The following is a 15,030-nucleotide window of genomic DNA, read 5'->3' on the forward strand; positions in this document are numbered from 1 at the left end:
GACTCTTAACTCAGGTCCAAAAACATTATTGTACCCATACTGGATCAGCCTGAATACCATTTCAGGATCTGAAAAGTCATTGAACTCAAAATGATTCATGTTGTTCTGCTTCAGTGTCTTTCGTTGTTAACATTAAGTAATGCTCAACAGTGCAGAGAGGAATATACCAGTCCCATGGAGCGCACGACATGGAGCTGAATGCCTGCAGTTTGTACTGCTTTAGCTGCTGTAAAATGTCGCTTTCGTGTGACCCTTTGGGATCCTGGCACATCATGAGATCAGTGCTTCTATAAACCATTGCTAGGTTGGAAGTAAGCCTTCTCTAATTCTAACAAATTCCTTTCCAGTTGTACCTTCCCGTACCAAGGCAAAGGCATGAGTGATTTTTGGAGTGCAGGTGGGGTGGATAATGTTAGGGTAAATTGTCTTCTGCCAATGTCTTACAATAACTGACTGGTTGGGAGTATTTCAGAGTGACCTCAGGAGGCAGTAAAATCTGTTTCTCCCCCACTCCTATGGAGGGGAAGCTGACCTCCAAACAGTACGGAAATCAAGTTTGTAATCAGCGGAACACATAACTGATTGGGGAATGAGGTGACCAACAAAACTTGTGCCTGAGCCTCTGGCTGTGTTGTCCAAAGACAATCTCAGACAACAGTTTATCTCCTCGTGATGCAGTGTGGTGAGCTCTTAATTGTGCTCCGCCAAGGCACAGCCCTGCCACTGAAGTAGTTAAAGAAACAGTAACCATCAAATCATTTGAGCAGCATTGAAAGCAGCTGTTTTTATTCCTGAAAGTGCTTTTCATAAACAGGGGCTTCTATTTTGTCACTTAGATTAAGCCGAGATAAATGGAACTGCATTGTTGTCTCTGATGCTTGGTTGAGAGTACCAATGCATTCCGGGACGGCATGGTGGCACAGTGGTTAGCACTACTGCCTCACAGCACCAGAGATCTGGGTGATTGTCTGTGCGGAGTCTGCGCATTCTCCCTGTGTCTGCGTGGGTTTCCTCCGAGTGCTCCAGTTTCTTCCCACAGTCCAAAAATGTGTAGGTTAGGTGGATTGACCATGCTAAATTGCCCCTTAGTGTCCAAAGATGTGTGGGTTAGGTAGATTGGCCATGCTAAATTGCACTTTAGTGTCCAAAGATGTGTAGGTTAGGTGGATTAGTGGGATAAATATGTGGGATTATGGGGATGTGATCTGAGTGGAATTTTGGAGAGTCAGTGCAGAATCGATGGGCTGGATGGCCTGCCTCTGCACTGTCGGTATTCTATGATTCAGTGTCCCTAAATAATCAATACAAAGTTATGCATGATGTTCATTGGACAACTTCTCTTGGAAGAACAATATAGACGGCTGAGGTAGCTACTGGAACTGCTCCAGAGTTCCGGGTGTTTTGAGGTTGAAGTGTTATTGGAGACGTATAGCGATCACAAATGTACTATAGAGGAGAAGGTGAGGCTCATTTTGCTGATTTTCCACCTCAGCAAGGCTAATTAAAATGGAGGTAGATATTTCCTTGTCTTGAACATGCCAGTCCTCATCTTTATTACCACAGGCCCCATCAGAAATAAGGGGCTGGATTTTTGTTACTGAGTCCCAATCCCAGTGCTGGGACCAAATCTTGTTGGGCACCTAGAATGCCAGTGAAAGAAAGAATTGGGCAGAGACAGCCAACTAAGGGGCCGTGTTCAGGAAACCCCTCCAAATAAGGGTGACGAGTAGGCTCTCCATCCAATCGGAGTGTTCAAGGCTCTGGGCGGCCAAGGAGAGGTGGCAATGCCGGTGCAGATGGGAGAATGAGAGGGCATCTCAAATGGAGATACCCTTTGAAACATTTCAATGTGTAACAGTGTAGTGTAACCACGGCTGCCAGACCAGCATTGTGGAGAGATGAACCCTTTCCTAACATAATGTGGAACCAGCAGCTCTGGCAATCGCCACCGTAAGGGATGGGGTGATGGACTTAGATGAAGCATTGCTGGCCCCTCAGCCCACCACCTGGAGGCCACCTCCATCTGTTTGCTGGCCTTTGGCCTCAGCCCATATGCCAACTGGAAAATTCCAGGCAGTTTCTGAAGAGCGTCCTTGCTCCTCATGTTAACTAGCCTTGAAAGGTACTCACTGCTGGAGGCTGGAACATGCCTCCCTCAAAATAGGCCAGAAATGGAAACATGACAGTGGACTGGCCAGTGGAATGAAATTGTGAGCATGTCCACCTCCAAATCCCTGGCATTCACGGAATGAAAATCCAGCACATGATGCCCTCAAAACATTGCTGACTATGGAATCTCTGAAAGTCTTGTCTGCTTGACACTGAATCGATCCAACGCTACAAGACTTGCCAAGTTTAATATTCAGTTCCTTTTCTTCTATTAATCTTCAGAATGCAGCTTTCTTCATTGTTGTGCAAAAGCATGATATTAGTGGCTTGCCTTAGTGACCTACATTCCTGTGCCCCAGTACATCTCTCCATTTAATGACACTGGATCTATTTAGGTTTGACCACAGGGTCTCCCTGAGCAACATTAACCTACATATCAGCTCCTGATCTTACCCTTCTTATTCGAATTTAAACAATGCTGCTCCACTTAAAGGTTACTAAAGGATATTTCTGTTGTTCTGTGTGAGTAGCCTAGTTTGACATGTTGATAAAATAACAGGATTACTGATGCCAACTGTGGAATTAATTAAGGGCGTGAGATCGGCTTTAGCCCCGGGTGTTTCAGGGATCTCATCGCTGCAGGTTACTTCTTGCTCTCTGTTCCGAGTCACTGACACCGATGACATTGCCTGCATTCCGTTTAATTTTAGGTACGCGTTTATTGTGCATAGATATAGTCTTAAAAGTAGCCAAGGAAATACTGAGAGAGAGGGACACACTTGACAGTAAAGCATCTGTCGTTAGTGCAAAATCTTGCGACAATCAAGACCACCTTCGACTGATCATGATTCGATTTACGCATTAATTGTTGTAAATTGGTTTGTAACAATGGGATTAAGTGTGCAATGTAATCTAACAATATTCAGGTGACGGGTCACAGGTATAGTTTGAGAGGTGGTAGATTTAAAACTGAGTGAGGAGGAACTACTACTCGCAGAGGGTGGTGAATTTCTGGAACTTGCTGCCCCATAAAGCAGTGGAGTCTGAATCGTTGAATGGTTTCAAGAAGGAGATAGATATATTTCTAATAAAAAAGGGATAAGGGGATATGGGGAACAGGTGGGGAGGTGGATTTGAGACCAGGGAGAGATCAATCATGATCTGAATGAATGGCGAAGCAGGCTCGAAGGCCTGAATTTGCCTACTTCTGCTCCTAATTCCTATGTTCCTACGTTCATTGTCATTGTGTGAAAATTGGTTATGACTACCTGCCAGCTTGCACGATGAGTTTGGACAGACTGAATCATCAGAGAGTTGGCCAAGTTGGAAATATGAAATAAAAGAACTTAAACACGACGGAAATAACTAGCGGGCCAGGCAATATCAGGAATGGAGAGGTTAGTCTTCCAATGAACTTAAAAGCAGATCAGGCTTCAGTGCATGTCTGCAATTTCTGATCCTTATTGCTGTCTTGTGGCATATCATAGCTTTCAACAATAAGTCGATTCTGGGAGCAATCCAGTTAGATTGGAAAATTGCACTGCATCCTGGAATTGGCTCCAGTATGCTGAATTAACTGGTACCAGCTGGTGTGGTGGTTTACCATCATTGCCTTGGGCATGAGGAGATGAAAGGTCTGGCAGAGTTTCTTCTCCTGATCACTATTCAGTCATTACCACCAATAAGCATTTGTGTGTGGTGGCAGACAAGGACAGGGTCAACTTGAAGATGTTATCCTGCGCAAACAGTTAGCCACATGATAAGCTCACACCTGGAGAATGCCTATTTGGACAAAACATCAAAGAGCCATCTATGAAACTGAATTGGGACATGAGCCATAGGAAGAGTCACAGAATCATAAAATCCCCACCGTACAGAAGGAGGCCATTTGACCCATTGAGTCTGTACCGACCACAATCTCACCCAGGCCCTATTCCTGTAATCCTCATTTATCCTAGCTAATCCCCCGACACTAAGGGGCAATTTAGCATAGCCAATCAACCTAACCTGCACATCTTTGGACTGTGGGAGGAAACCAGAGCACCCAGAGGAAACTCACGCAGACATGGGGAGAACGTGAAATTCCACAGAGACCTGAGGCCAGAATTGAACCTGGGTCCCTGGTGCTGTGAGACAACAATGCTAATCACTGTGCCAGCATGTAGCCTCATGGAGGTGAGGTATGAGAGAAGAACAACTTGACCTGTGAATACTCTCTGATGCTATTTACTGGAGCTTCAATTTGAATTGGCACTCAAAAGACCAAGAATTCTGACGTCAGAGGCCAAATTTTTCATTTTGGGTCGACACCCTGATATTGGGATCAACTGCGTCATGTCAGGAATAGTTACTCAACACAATTTTCACAGGATTGGCTAATTAGCGGACAGAGGATGGGCTAGGTAGCCAATGAAAGATGGCAGACGACACTGGAGGGACAATTGGAGATTCTCCAGCACCAAGAGACAGCAGTCTGTCGATGCATTTAAGGGAAAGAGAGGATGCTTCAAGATGGGAGTGATCTCTCGGCACTTTTATAACTGTCAAAATTAAAAATAGCCGTGGCTGCCAGATCACCATTCTGGAAGGGGAACCTCGACACAGGGCAGACTGCAGTCACAGCTATAATAAATGCAGGATACTAAGATAAAAGCAAAATGCTGATTAATGGATGCCATCCATTCTCAGCTTTAGCACCTCAATCTCTTAATGGACACTATTCGCACCATTCCCAGCCTTTATCACTACCATTAACATTCTCTTCATCTATGACACCTTGCTCAAATCGCCCCCGGCCCCCCGCACCGCCACCCTTACAGGATAAATCTCGTCCTAATTTCTTTGTCAATGGTTGTGACGAAGGGTCATCGCAATGTTGGCTCTATTCTCTCTCCACAGGTGCTGTCAGACCTGCTGAGATTTTCCAGCATTTTCTGTTTTTGCTGCACTGACAGCGGCTGCTGTTGCTTCCTCTGCTTTAGTTGCGTGGGCATCACAGACTAATTGTGGCTGCTTATAAGTTAGCTGTGGGGAGGGGGCGTTAAAACTGTGATATTGAGCAAAGCTGACACGCTGTTTGCCCACGGCGATGCTTGTCCTGCCCCCTCGCCTCCAGCCTCACCACCATTGAGCTTTACAAATGCAGCTTGGGGACCGACCAGCTGAGCACATGTAAAAGCTGCACCTCACCATGACAGAACTGCACCAAGCAATATTTCCCCCAACATTTAAGTGGCTCTTAATTTAAAATGTTAAAAAGTTGAAAAGAAATATTTTGGAGCGTGCAGTTTCACTGAGTAACCTTCCGCTTTTGAGATCATTTGAGAGGAGCCATGCTGAGTGCTCGCAAAATGTCAGCCGTGAGTCACAGGCTTGGTGCTGTCAGTGATCAGGTAAGAGTGTTAGAATTAAATGGGAAAGGATTGTGCACAAGATCAAAAAGTGAGACGTTTACGCTCCATTAGCATATACCATCAGTTAAAATGATGGAACCCAATAGAAAGAAGGCTGCATCAGGGCAGATTTACCTGATCTGTTGTCAATTAAATTCAACTCGTGTGGGACGCATAGGCTCTGGTGGGTTTTATCGGATAGATATTGCGGAGGTGTGAATAAGTTCCTCTAATTCTTCTGTCTTTTTCTGTTCCTCTCAATTCTGACAGGTTCTTCTGACTAATAAAGAAATAAATGCAAAGGAGCTGGACTTCCTGCTTCGATATCCAGCCCAGCCGGGAGTCTCGAGCCCTGTGGATTTCCTTTCCAACCACTCGTGGGGTGGCATAAAGGTATCAATTTCTCACCCCTATGTTTCTGTCATTCTGGAAGGCAGGTCCACCGGCACATTTGATGCTACAAAAAAAAAGCGAGCCAAGTTTTGATCAGAAGAGTTCCGGAAATACCTTCAGTGACACCTTGGTCGTGACGGCCAGATCTTTATCGCCTGTGGCAGAGTGGATCACCTATCCATTGTAGCAACTGCCTGACTTCCACTATGAAAATTGGGTAGGTTATATAATGGGAGCTCAATCTGCTCTGCTAGCTTCCTATCCAGGCAGTTCAGACAAAAGGTTAACCTCTCATGTCTCAGGTATGACACCCTTTGGAGACACTTGGGTGAAATGCATATCACCAGTCACTGTTGACAATTTGAACATTTGCATAATGGGCCCCCTCTTGAATATGGTGTTGCTCACTTCACCCGCACCATTCACCAGCTCACAGGATGATACATGGAGTATATCCCAATGCTTCCCAAACGTTTTCCCGTGTGACCTCATTTTGTGCCCCCATAGATTTGAAATTTGGCAGGGTTGAGTAGGGGGCACTGAGGAAACACCAGGGAAGAGGTGCACTCATGGCAGACACTGAGGCTGTCTTTGCGTAGCTCAGTGACCTACTTCTCCCAGGCAGCATGGTGGCACAGTGGTTCGCACTGCTGCCTCACAGCACCATGGACTCGGGTTCAATTCCCGGCTTGAGTCACTGCCTGTGTGGAGTTTGCACATTCTCCCTGTGTCTTCGTGGGTTTCCTCTGGGTGCTCCGGTTTCCTCTCACATTCCAAAGATGTGCGGGTTCGGTGGATTGGCCATGCTAAATTGCCCTTTAGTGTCAAGGGGACTAGCAATGGTGAATGTGTGGGGTTGTGGGGATAGGCCCTGGATGGGATTGTGGTTGGCATAGACTCAATGGGCCGAATGGCCTCCTTCTGCACTGTAGGATTCTATGACTTGATGACTCAAATTGTGAGCCGGGGTGGTAATTAAATTCGGGCACCCGTATGTTGGGGCCTTGGGGTAGGTCCCTATCTTTACTGGCACAGTACCACTCCATAGCCATCATATGGTCTCCGAGGTCATGACCCCAAAATCTCCTCCCACATCCATGGAGAGGGTGCGGGCGGGGGAGGGTTGTTGCAACTAATGGTGTCGGACCTACTGGCATATGTGATCAACAATAGCTGATTGCCAGAGGGCAGGGAAGTCCTAGTTTGTCCCCAGACTGCTGAATTGTCTGAAACATGACTGTGGTGTCAGTAGGCGTGTTTTGCATTTAGTGTCAACACTCTTAGACTACAGAAAGAGCTTAATGCATGGTTGGGTTTTGTGAAGGGAAAATCTACCAGGGATTTAACAGTTATTCCCTGCTGAAGGATGTAATCATTGGCTGACCAGTGGATCAGGATGAGTTATAAATCCCCTCACAGCCAAATAGGCTGTTGAGAATCAGAGTGGAGGTGTTATAGAAGCTAAGTTGGCCAAGAATCAGTGTCCTCTGTGCCCTGACTGATAGATATTCCCTCATTTCAAACTGATTTACCTATTCTGACAGCAGTTATCATTTGTATACACAGCATTTCCAGAATCTGATGTTGATGTGACGAGCCTGTGGGTGTTGTGTGTGCCAGTTCAGGTGTGGTTGCATGTTTTAGGATCCGTGTATTTTTTGACAGGCTAGCCAGGCAGAGGTGACAATCTGAACTGTCAATCTTAGAATGCTACAGTGCAGAAGAAGCCCATTCGGCCCATCGAGTCTGCACCGACCATAATCCCACCCAGGCCTTATCCCCATAAACCCATGCATTTATCCTAGCCAGTCCCCCTGACACTAATGGGCAATTTAGCATGGCTAATCCACCCAACCCACACATCTTTGGACTGTGAGAGGAAACCCATGCAGATACGGGGAGAACATGCAAACTCCATACAGAATTCCAAGCCGGGAATTGAACCCGGGTCCCTGGCGCCTTGAGGCAGCAGTTGAGTTTCTGGTCAATGGTAACCCTAAGGATGTTGATAGTGGGGAATTCAGTGATGGTAACACCATTGAGTTGAATCACTGTTCTTGTGCTGCCTGGAATGTCTGGGACTGTATTCTCACATACTAGCTTGACTTGCCTTTGATTTGATTTGATTTATTATTGTCACATGTATTGATATACAGTGAAAAATATTGTTTCTTGCATGCTATACAGACAAAACATACCATTCAAAGAGAAGGAAAGGAGAATGCAGAATGTGGTGTTACTGTCACAGCTAGGGTGTAGAGAAAGATCAACTTAATACAATGTAGCTCCATTCAAAAGTCTGATGGCAGCAGGGAAGAAGCTGTTCTTGAGTCGGTTGGTACATGATCTCAGACTTTAGTATCTTTTTCCCAACAGGAGAAGATGGAAGAGAGTATGTTTGGGTTGCATGGAGGCCCTTGATTTTCAAGGCAGCAGGAAATGTAGATAGAGTCAATGGATGGGAGACTGGTTTGCGTGATGGATTGGGCTTCATTCACACCCCTTTGTAGTTTCTTGTGGTCTTGGTCAGGGTCGGAGCCATACCAAGCCGTGATACAATCAGAAAGGATGTTTTCTATGGTGCATCTGTAAAAGTTGGTGAGAGTCATAGCAGACATGTCGAATTTCCTTAGCCTCCTGAGAAAGTAGAGACATTGGTGGGCTTTCTTAACTATAGCGTCAGCGTGGAGAGATCAGCGTAGGTTATTGCCTCATGTGGATGCGTAGGAGGAGCACCTGACTACCTGACCTTATTCCAGCATTATTCCAGCACTTTCTCCAACTGATGTACCAAAATGCATAATACACATTTTTCTGTTGTGGGGTAGGGGCGGGGAGCTTACTTTAGCGGAGTGGTGCAACATGCAGCCAATGTTGACCATTATAAAAGAAAAAAATGGTTCAGCTGACACGCAACCACTTTAAAAGCTGAAGTAATTTTGTGGAGAAGAATCCATTTCTCGGTTTGCAGAAGATGAACAGGTTTTCTCTACTTGTGCGGATGCATGGCCTTGACACTAATCTGTAAGGGCAACTGGCAGGTGTTCAGGCTCCTACGAGACAGAGGGTTAGGGTTGTACATCTGTTCACTAACATCACTTGTCTGTTTATTGTACACAGAGGCGATGCCAACAGCTATTTATCTGTGACCACTTTCAGTGACTTTGCCAGTTCCTGAGATAAACTGGAAAAGCTGTCAGCCCAACAGAGGGATGAGTAGTGAGGGGAGTCTGTTTTCCTTTGAGACCTGTTTCTTTCTGAGGAACAGGAGGTGTATACTCATATATTGCCGTTAGAACTGTTTAATGACGGTGGATTATCACACAGCAAGCACCAACAGGTTATAATGAGATGAATGATTATTTCATCTGCTGTCAGTGGCATTTTTTGAGGCAAGAATGTTGACCAGGACACCCAGGAAACAAACACGCTTTGACTGGGACGGTTGACATCTTTTTTAATCAACAGAACAGCCAGACATGGCCTTGATTTTAATGACCTGTGCAAAGTTTGACACCTCTGCCATCAGAGATTTCCCTCAGCTCTGTATTGGAATGTTACCCAGACATCGTTCTAAGTTGCAGAGCCAGAGTTTGGCAAAAAAATAAATTAGTCAGTTGACAAGACAACTGCAAAAAGAAAGGTCATTCTGATTTTTAGCACTGGATGAGAAATAAGGTGACAGCAAATTGGAAGCCAGTCGTATGCTCCGACCACATTTCCCATTTTGCTTTTCATTGAAACCGAAGGAAAAGAAAAAATTGGGTGATGTGTAAAACAGACAACTGGTTTCTCCTCGTCTCAGTCTTCACTGGGAGACTCCAATGTTCCTATAGTTCCAGACTTCCCCACCAGGGGAAACATCCTCTCAGCATCCACCCTTTCAAGTCCCCTCAGGATCTTATATGTAACAGCAGTGGCAGGGGCGGCATGGTGGCACAGTGGTTAGCATTGCTGCCTCACAGCTCTAGAGACCTGGGTTCGATTCCCAACTCAGATCACTGTCGGTGTGGAGTTTGCACGTTCTCCCCGTGTCTGCGTGGGTTTCCTCCAGGTGCCCCGGTTTCCTCCCACAGTCCAAAGATGTGCGGGTTAGGTTGACTGGGCATGCTAAATTAACCCTTAGTGTCCCGGGATGTGATAGGTTAGAGGGATTAGCAGGGTAACTAAGTGGGGATAGGGCTTGGGTGAGTTTGTTGTCAGTGCAGTCTCGATGGGCCAAATGGACTCCTTCAACACTGTAGAGTTTCTATGATTCTATGAGTCAGAGCAGCGCCAAAGAAAGTAGATTAAGTCATAACTTTTGAAGGAAAACTGGCTGAAGGGGAAATGCTTGCAGGTCAATGGGAGAAGAGGAGTTAACACTTTCAAAGAGCTGGGTCGGGAATGATGGCCTAAATGATCTCCTTTTCTGTAAAGTTCTGTAACATTCTCAGTTATAGAGATGCTTGAGAACCTTCGCACAATGGCCAGAACTATACCACCTGACCCGCCCAGAATTGGAGCGGGCCAGGGTTCGACAACGGAAATCTTTGTTGACCTCGGGCAGGAATTTTTGGTCTTGCCCGAGCGAGGCTGTAAAATCCCATCCAATGTCTGCAAAAGGACCTTTTTGGCTGGGAGGCACTATGCAATGTTCAGTTAGACCAATCATGTTTTACTGCCATTAACCTATTGCTAATTCAGTCTAGCAGGTCTAGATTCTAAACCCTGTCTTAAGTGTACCACAGCAGTAGTTGCAATTATGGCTGCAATTTGGCACAGTGACTTTCCAGTCTTGGTTAGACCTAAGGAGAGGCAATGGGAGCTTGAGGAGCATTTGGAAAGGAAGATTGAAAACTCCTTTCATTCAATCCCTTCCCCAACTCCCTTTGCAATGCAATGGTTCTGAATGATCTGTACATGCTGCAAAAGAAAAACTAGCTTTCCGCTAGCGAGATCTTGCAACGCATTCGTACCTGCCAGTGACATAATGGGGTTCCCGCTATTTAAATACAATTTCATATCATTAGCAGGCTTCCCCACTGTATCGTTACTCTGCCACATTCGGATTTCCCCCCTCACCGGCATGATGTCACGTCAACGTGGTGTACGACAGTTCTAGACCAACATGAACCAGGTGAAAAGGAACCCACCGGGGATGTCCAGGCATGTAGAGCTCCCAGCAGGGAGCGGGACATGCCCTGGAAATGCCTGGGCACAGCTCCTTGGCACTGCCCCCGGCACTTACTGCCCTGTGAGTCGGGAAATGTTCCCCATGTGCATAGGATAGGGTCTCCGTGTGTCCTCTAAGAAGATCTTTGTTTCCATTTTTAGTTCTGTTTGATTTGAAGGGTACCCCAATCTCTGGAAGGCCAATGTTGCTGGGGGGTTGGGCTGGTGTGCGACTCGCCTCCAGCATTTCTTTTTAAAGTGTTGGAAAACATAGCGAGAAAAGCTGACCGTGAAGACGATGGGCTGCACACCACATTTCTCACCTGACACAATAGAAAATTTAATCCATTAGCTCAGATTGTCATTGTATGTAGAATCAGAACTATCGAGCGAGGTAATGAAAAAAAGCAATATTTTCTTTAAAATAATCTTGACATACCAGAGGAACACATGGGGAGTCGGATGATGACTCACCTTGCTGAAACTTTCAGGCTGGATGTTAATGAATGAGATAGAATGTAATCATAGCATTTTGTTGTACATATGGCCCAGGTGAACTCCTTGTGACGCAGTTGTAAATAATAAAAATGCAGTCTTCTTTCTTGTGTCCTCTATTAGCTGCATGAAGGAGGTTGAAATCCAATTATTTCCCACGCAGTGATTATCACTTTGAGAAAGCAGCACAGAGCATAAGTTATTTATAAAAAAAGCAGCAAAAGAAATTAACATGGCTGCAACTATATTTTATTAAATATTAAAGCAATGTTATTTTGGATGGCATTTGGTAAACTTTTATTGTTTGCCGAATACTGCAACAACATAATGAAATGATAATTTACAAACACCATCACTTTAATGGTGGTAAATCAGTTATTCTGTCTCCGACATGTTTACCTGGATTCTAAAGTGGTTCCTGTGGACAAAATAAGACCAAGCCTTTTTCCCTCATCTCAATCAAGCATTCCGATTGTAGGACCGTATATTTAATGGATCGCATTTCATAATTTCCGATTCCGGGACTTGATCTCACTAACTGGGGAGGTGGTGGTGTATCTCAGTGAATCATCATAGAATTCCTGCAGTGCAAAAAAAGGTAATTTGGCCCATCGAGCTTACACAGACAATAATCCCACCCAGCCCTATCCCTATAATCCCACATAGTTACCCTGCTAATCCCCTTGACACTAAGGGTCAATTTAGCATGGCCAATCAACCTAACCTGCACATCTTTGGACTGTGGGAGAAAACTGGAGCACCTGGAGGAAACCCACGCAGACACGGGGAGAACGTGCAAACCCCTCACAGACAGTGACCCAAGCCGGGAATCGAACCCAGGTCCCTGGCGGTGTGAGACAGCAATGCTAACCAGTGTGCCACCGTGCTGCCTAATAATATGAACTAGTAATCTAGAAACCCAAGCTAATCCTATGTATCATGAATTTAAATTGCACCATGGCAACTGGTGGAATTAATTAAATTCAATGATGAGAATCCGGAATAGAAACCTAGGGTGGATTTTTACAGCACATCCCATCGACTTTCGTGGACTCCTGAATTGCTCACCATAAGAAGGTTATAAAATTTCACCCCTGTCCTCAGTAATGGTGACCGTGAAAGTATCATAGATTGCCATATTAATATGGAAAATGATGAACAGACTGTGACAGGAAGAGATAAAGAGTACAAATCTAAGAGTAAATCAACAGATATGGCTAGACGTTGCTCAAAAAATAACAGAACAAATTTTAATGCTCTGTGCCTGATTGCATGTAGCATTCAAAAAAAGCCCCCCCCCCCGCCACCGATGGCATGTTTTGCTGCAGCAAAGGCAGCCCGCCATTGGCTGAGAGCAGGATCTTCCGGTCCTACTGATGTCAACGGGTTTTTCTGTGGCGCGCATCCTTAGCCACGGGGGAACCCAAGACAAGAAGGTCGCTGACAGGAAGGGTCAGACAGGATGGCTCGTTAGCACAGTGGTTAGTACTGCTGCCTCACAGCGCCAAAGATCCAGGTTCAATTCCAGCCTCAGGTCACTGTCTGTGTGGAGTCTACACATTCTCCCCCTGTCTGCAAGGCTTTCCTCTCAGTGCTCCAGTTTCCTCCCACAGTCCAAAGATGTGCGGGTTAGGTTGATTGGCCATGCTAAATCACCCCTTAGTGTCAGGGGGACTAGCAGGGTAAATATGAGGGGTTACGGGAATAGGGCCTGGGTGGGATTGCTGTCGGTGCAGGCTTGATGGGCCAATTAGCTGCCTCCTGTACTGCAGGAATTCGATGATTCTAAAATTACAGCCAAAATAAATGAACTGTTAGAAACTGATGAGAACAATTTAACAGCCATTACAGAAACCATGGCCAGGATCCCCCACCCTGTTTTCAGCAAGTGGGAACGGCAGCAGGGAACTAGAGAATCAATCGGCTTTTACACTGTCAGAATTTCCCATTCCAATGGTCCGTACCACACATTAATGCAATAATGGGGTCCCTGTCATGAAGGGTCGGGAACACTATTATCACACATTTTAATGTAATTAGCGGGTTTCTCCACTTTATTATCCCCCCACCTTTGGATCGCCCCCCTCCACCCTGCCCATGTGTCCACCGCCAATGGGGTTTTCAACAGCTTTTGACAAACATGGACCTGGCGAAGGGAACCTGTCAGTATAAGTACAGGGGAGGGTCATGGCTGTGCAGTACCCTGACAGTGTTCGGGGGAGTGCCTCTTGCAGTGCCTTGGCACCATCCACTGGCACTGCCCGCATTTTATGTTTTGTTGACCAAGTGTCAAAACGTATTGCGGGAAAATGTGGGGTGGCACAGTGGTTAGCATTGCTGCCTCGCAGCACCAGGGACCCGGGTTCAATTCCAGCTTCGGGTCACTGTCTGTGTGGAGTTTGCACATTCTCCCCATATCTGTGTGGGTTTCCTCCGGGTGCTCCGGTTTCCTGCCACAGTCCAAAGATGTGCGGATTAGGTTGATTGGCCATGCTAAATTGACCCTCGTGTCAGGGGATTAGCGGGGTGAATATGTGAATTTACGGGAACAGGGCCACGGTGGGATTGTGGTTGATGCAGACTCGATGGGCCGAATGGTCTCCTACTGCACTGTAGGGATCCTATGATTCAAAAGCCGGCAGTGGTGGGTTACAAACTGCCTGAGTTGACACATAGTCAAAAAAACATAAAATTCCACTCTATGCTTGCAGGATGACATGGACTGGGACCTAAATATTGAAGTGAACTTGCCTTTTAGGAAGAGTAGGAAATTCGGATAAGATGGAGGGGCGGTTCTGTTAATTAATGATGATATTCGCATACTAGAGAGGGATGACCTAAATTCAAGAAACCAGATATTGAAGTAGTTTGGGTAGATGGGGAATGAAAAGGTGAGTAGTCACTTGCAGGAATAGGTTAGCTCCCTAATAGCAATCACACTGCTGGACGGACTATCCAAGAAAGAAAAGTGGGAGCTTGTCAGGGAAGTACGGTGATTATCATGGCAGATCTTAATCAATAAGTAATCAGATGGGTAAAGGTCGCATGGATGATATACTCATAGAATCTTTTTGGCACAATTCTTGGATCAGCATGTTATGGAGCAGATCAGGGAACAAGCTATACCAGACCTCGTGTTGTGCAATACAATAGGGTTAATTAATGACATTGCAATGAAGTTTTATTGTTTATTTAATTAGTGTCACAAGTGGGCTTACATTAACACTGCAATGAAGTTACTGTGAAAATCCCCTAGGTGCTCTGAGGTGGCAGTGATCATAATGTGATTGATTTTACAGTCAGTTTGAGGGAGAGAAGAGTGGGTCTAGGACTAGTATTTTAAACTTAAATAAGGGCAATTATGAGGGCATCAATGCAGATGTAGCGAAAATGAACTGGCAATTTAGGTTAAGGGAAGGTCATTAGAGATGCAGTTGCTGACATTTAAGGGCATATTTCAGAATACACATTCCACCAAGAAAGAAAA

General features: G+C 45.5%; 1 protein-coding gene across 1 annotated transcript in view; it reads left to right on the forward strand.

Annotated features, from left to right (window-relative positions):
• Positions 1-15,030, forward strand: part of dnah9 (dynein, axonemal, heavy chain 9) — a 591,107-nt gene that overhangs the window by 445,130 nt on the left and 130,947 nt on the right. Inside the window, exon 59 of the mRNA XM_078225415.1 lies at positions 5,772-5,894. Within this exon, the coding sequence (XP_078081541.1) occupies positions 5,772-5,894 (123 nt within the window). The remainder of the gene's footprint in view (positions 1-5,771; positions 5,895-15,030) is intronic.

The sequence above is a fragment of the Mustelus asterias genome, chromosome 12 (genome assembly GCF_964213995.1).
Source record: "Mustelus asterias chromosome 12, sMusAst1.hap1.1, whole genome shotgun sequence".
NCBI classification, from domain to species: domain Eukaryota; kingdom Metazoa; phylum Chordata; class Chondrichthyes; order Carcharhiniformes; family Triakidae; genus Mustelus; species Mustelus asterias.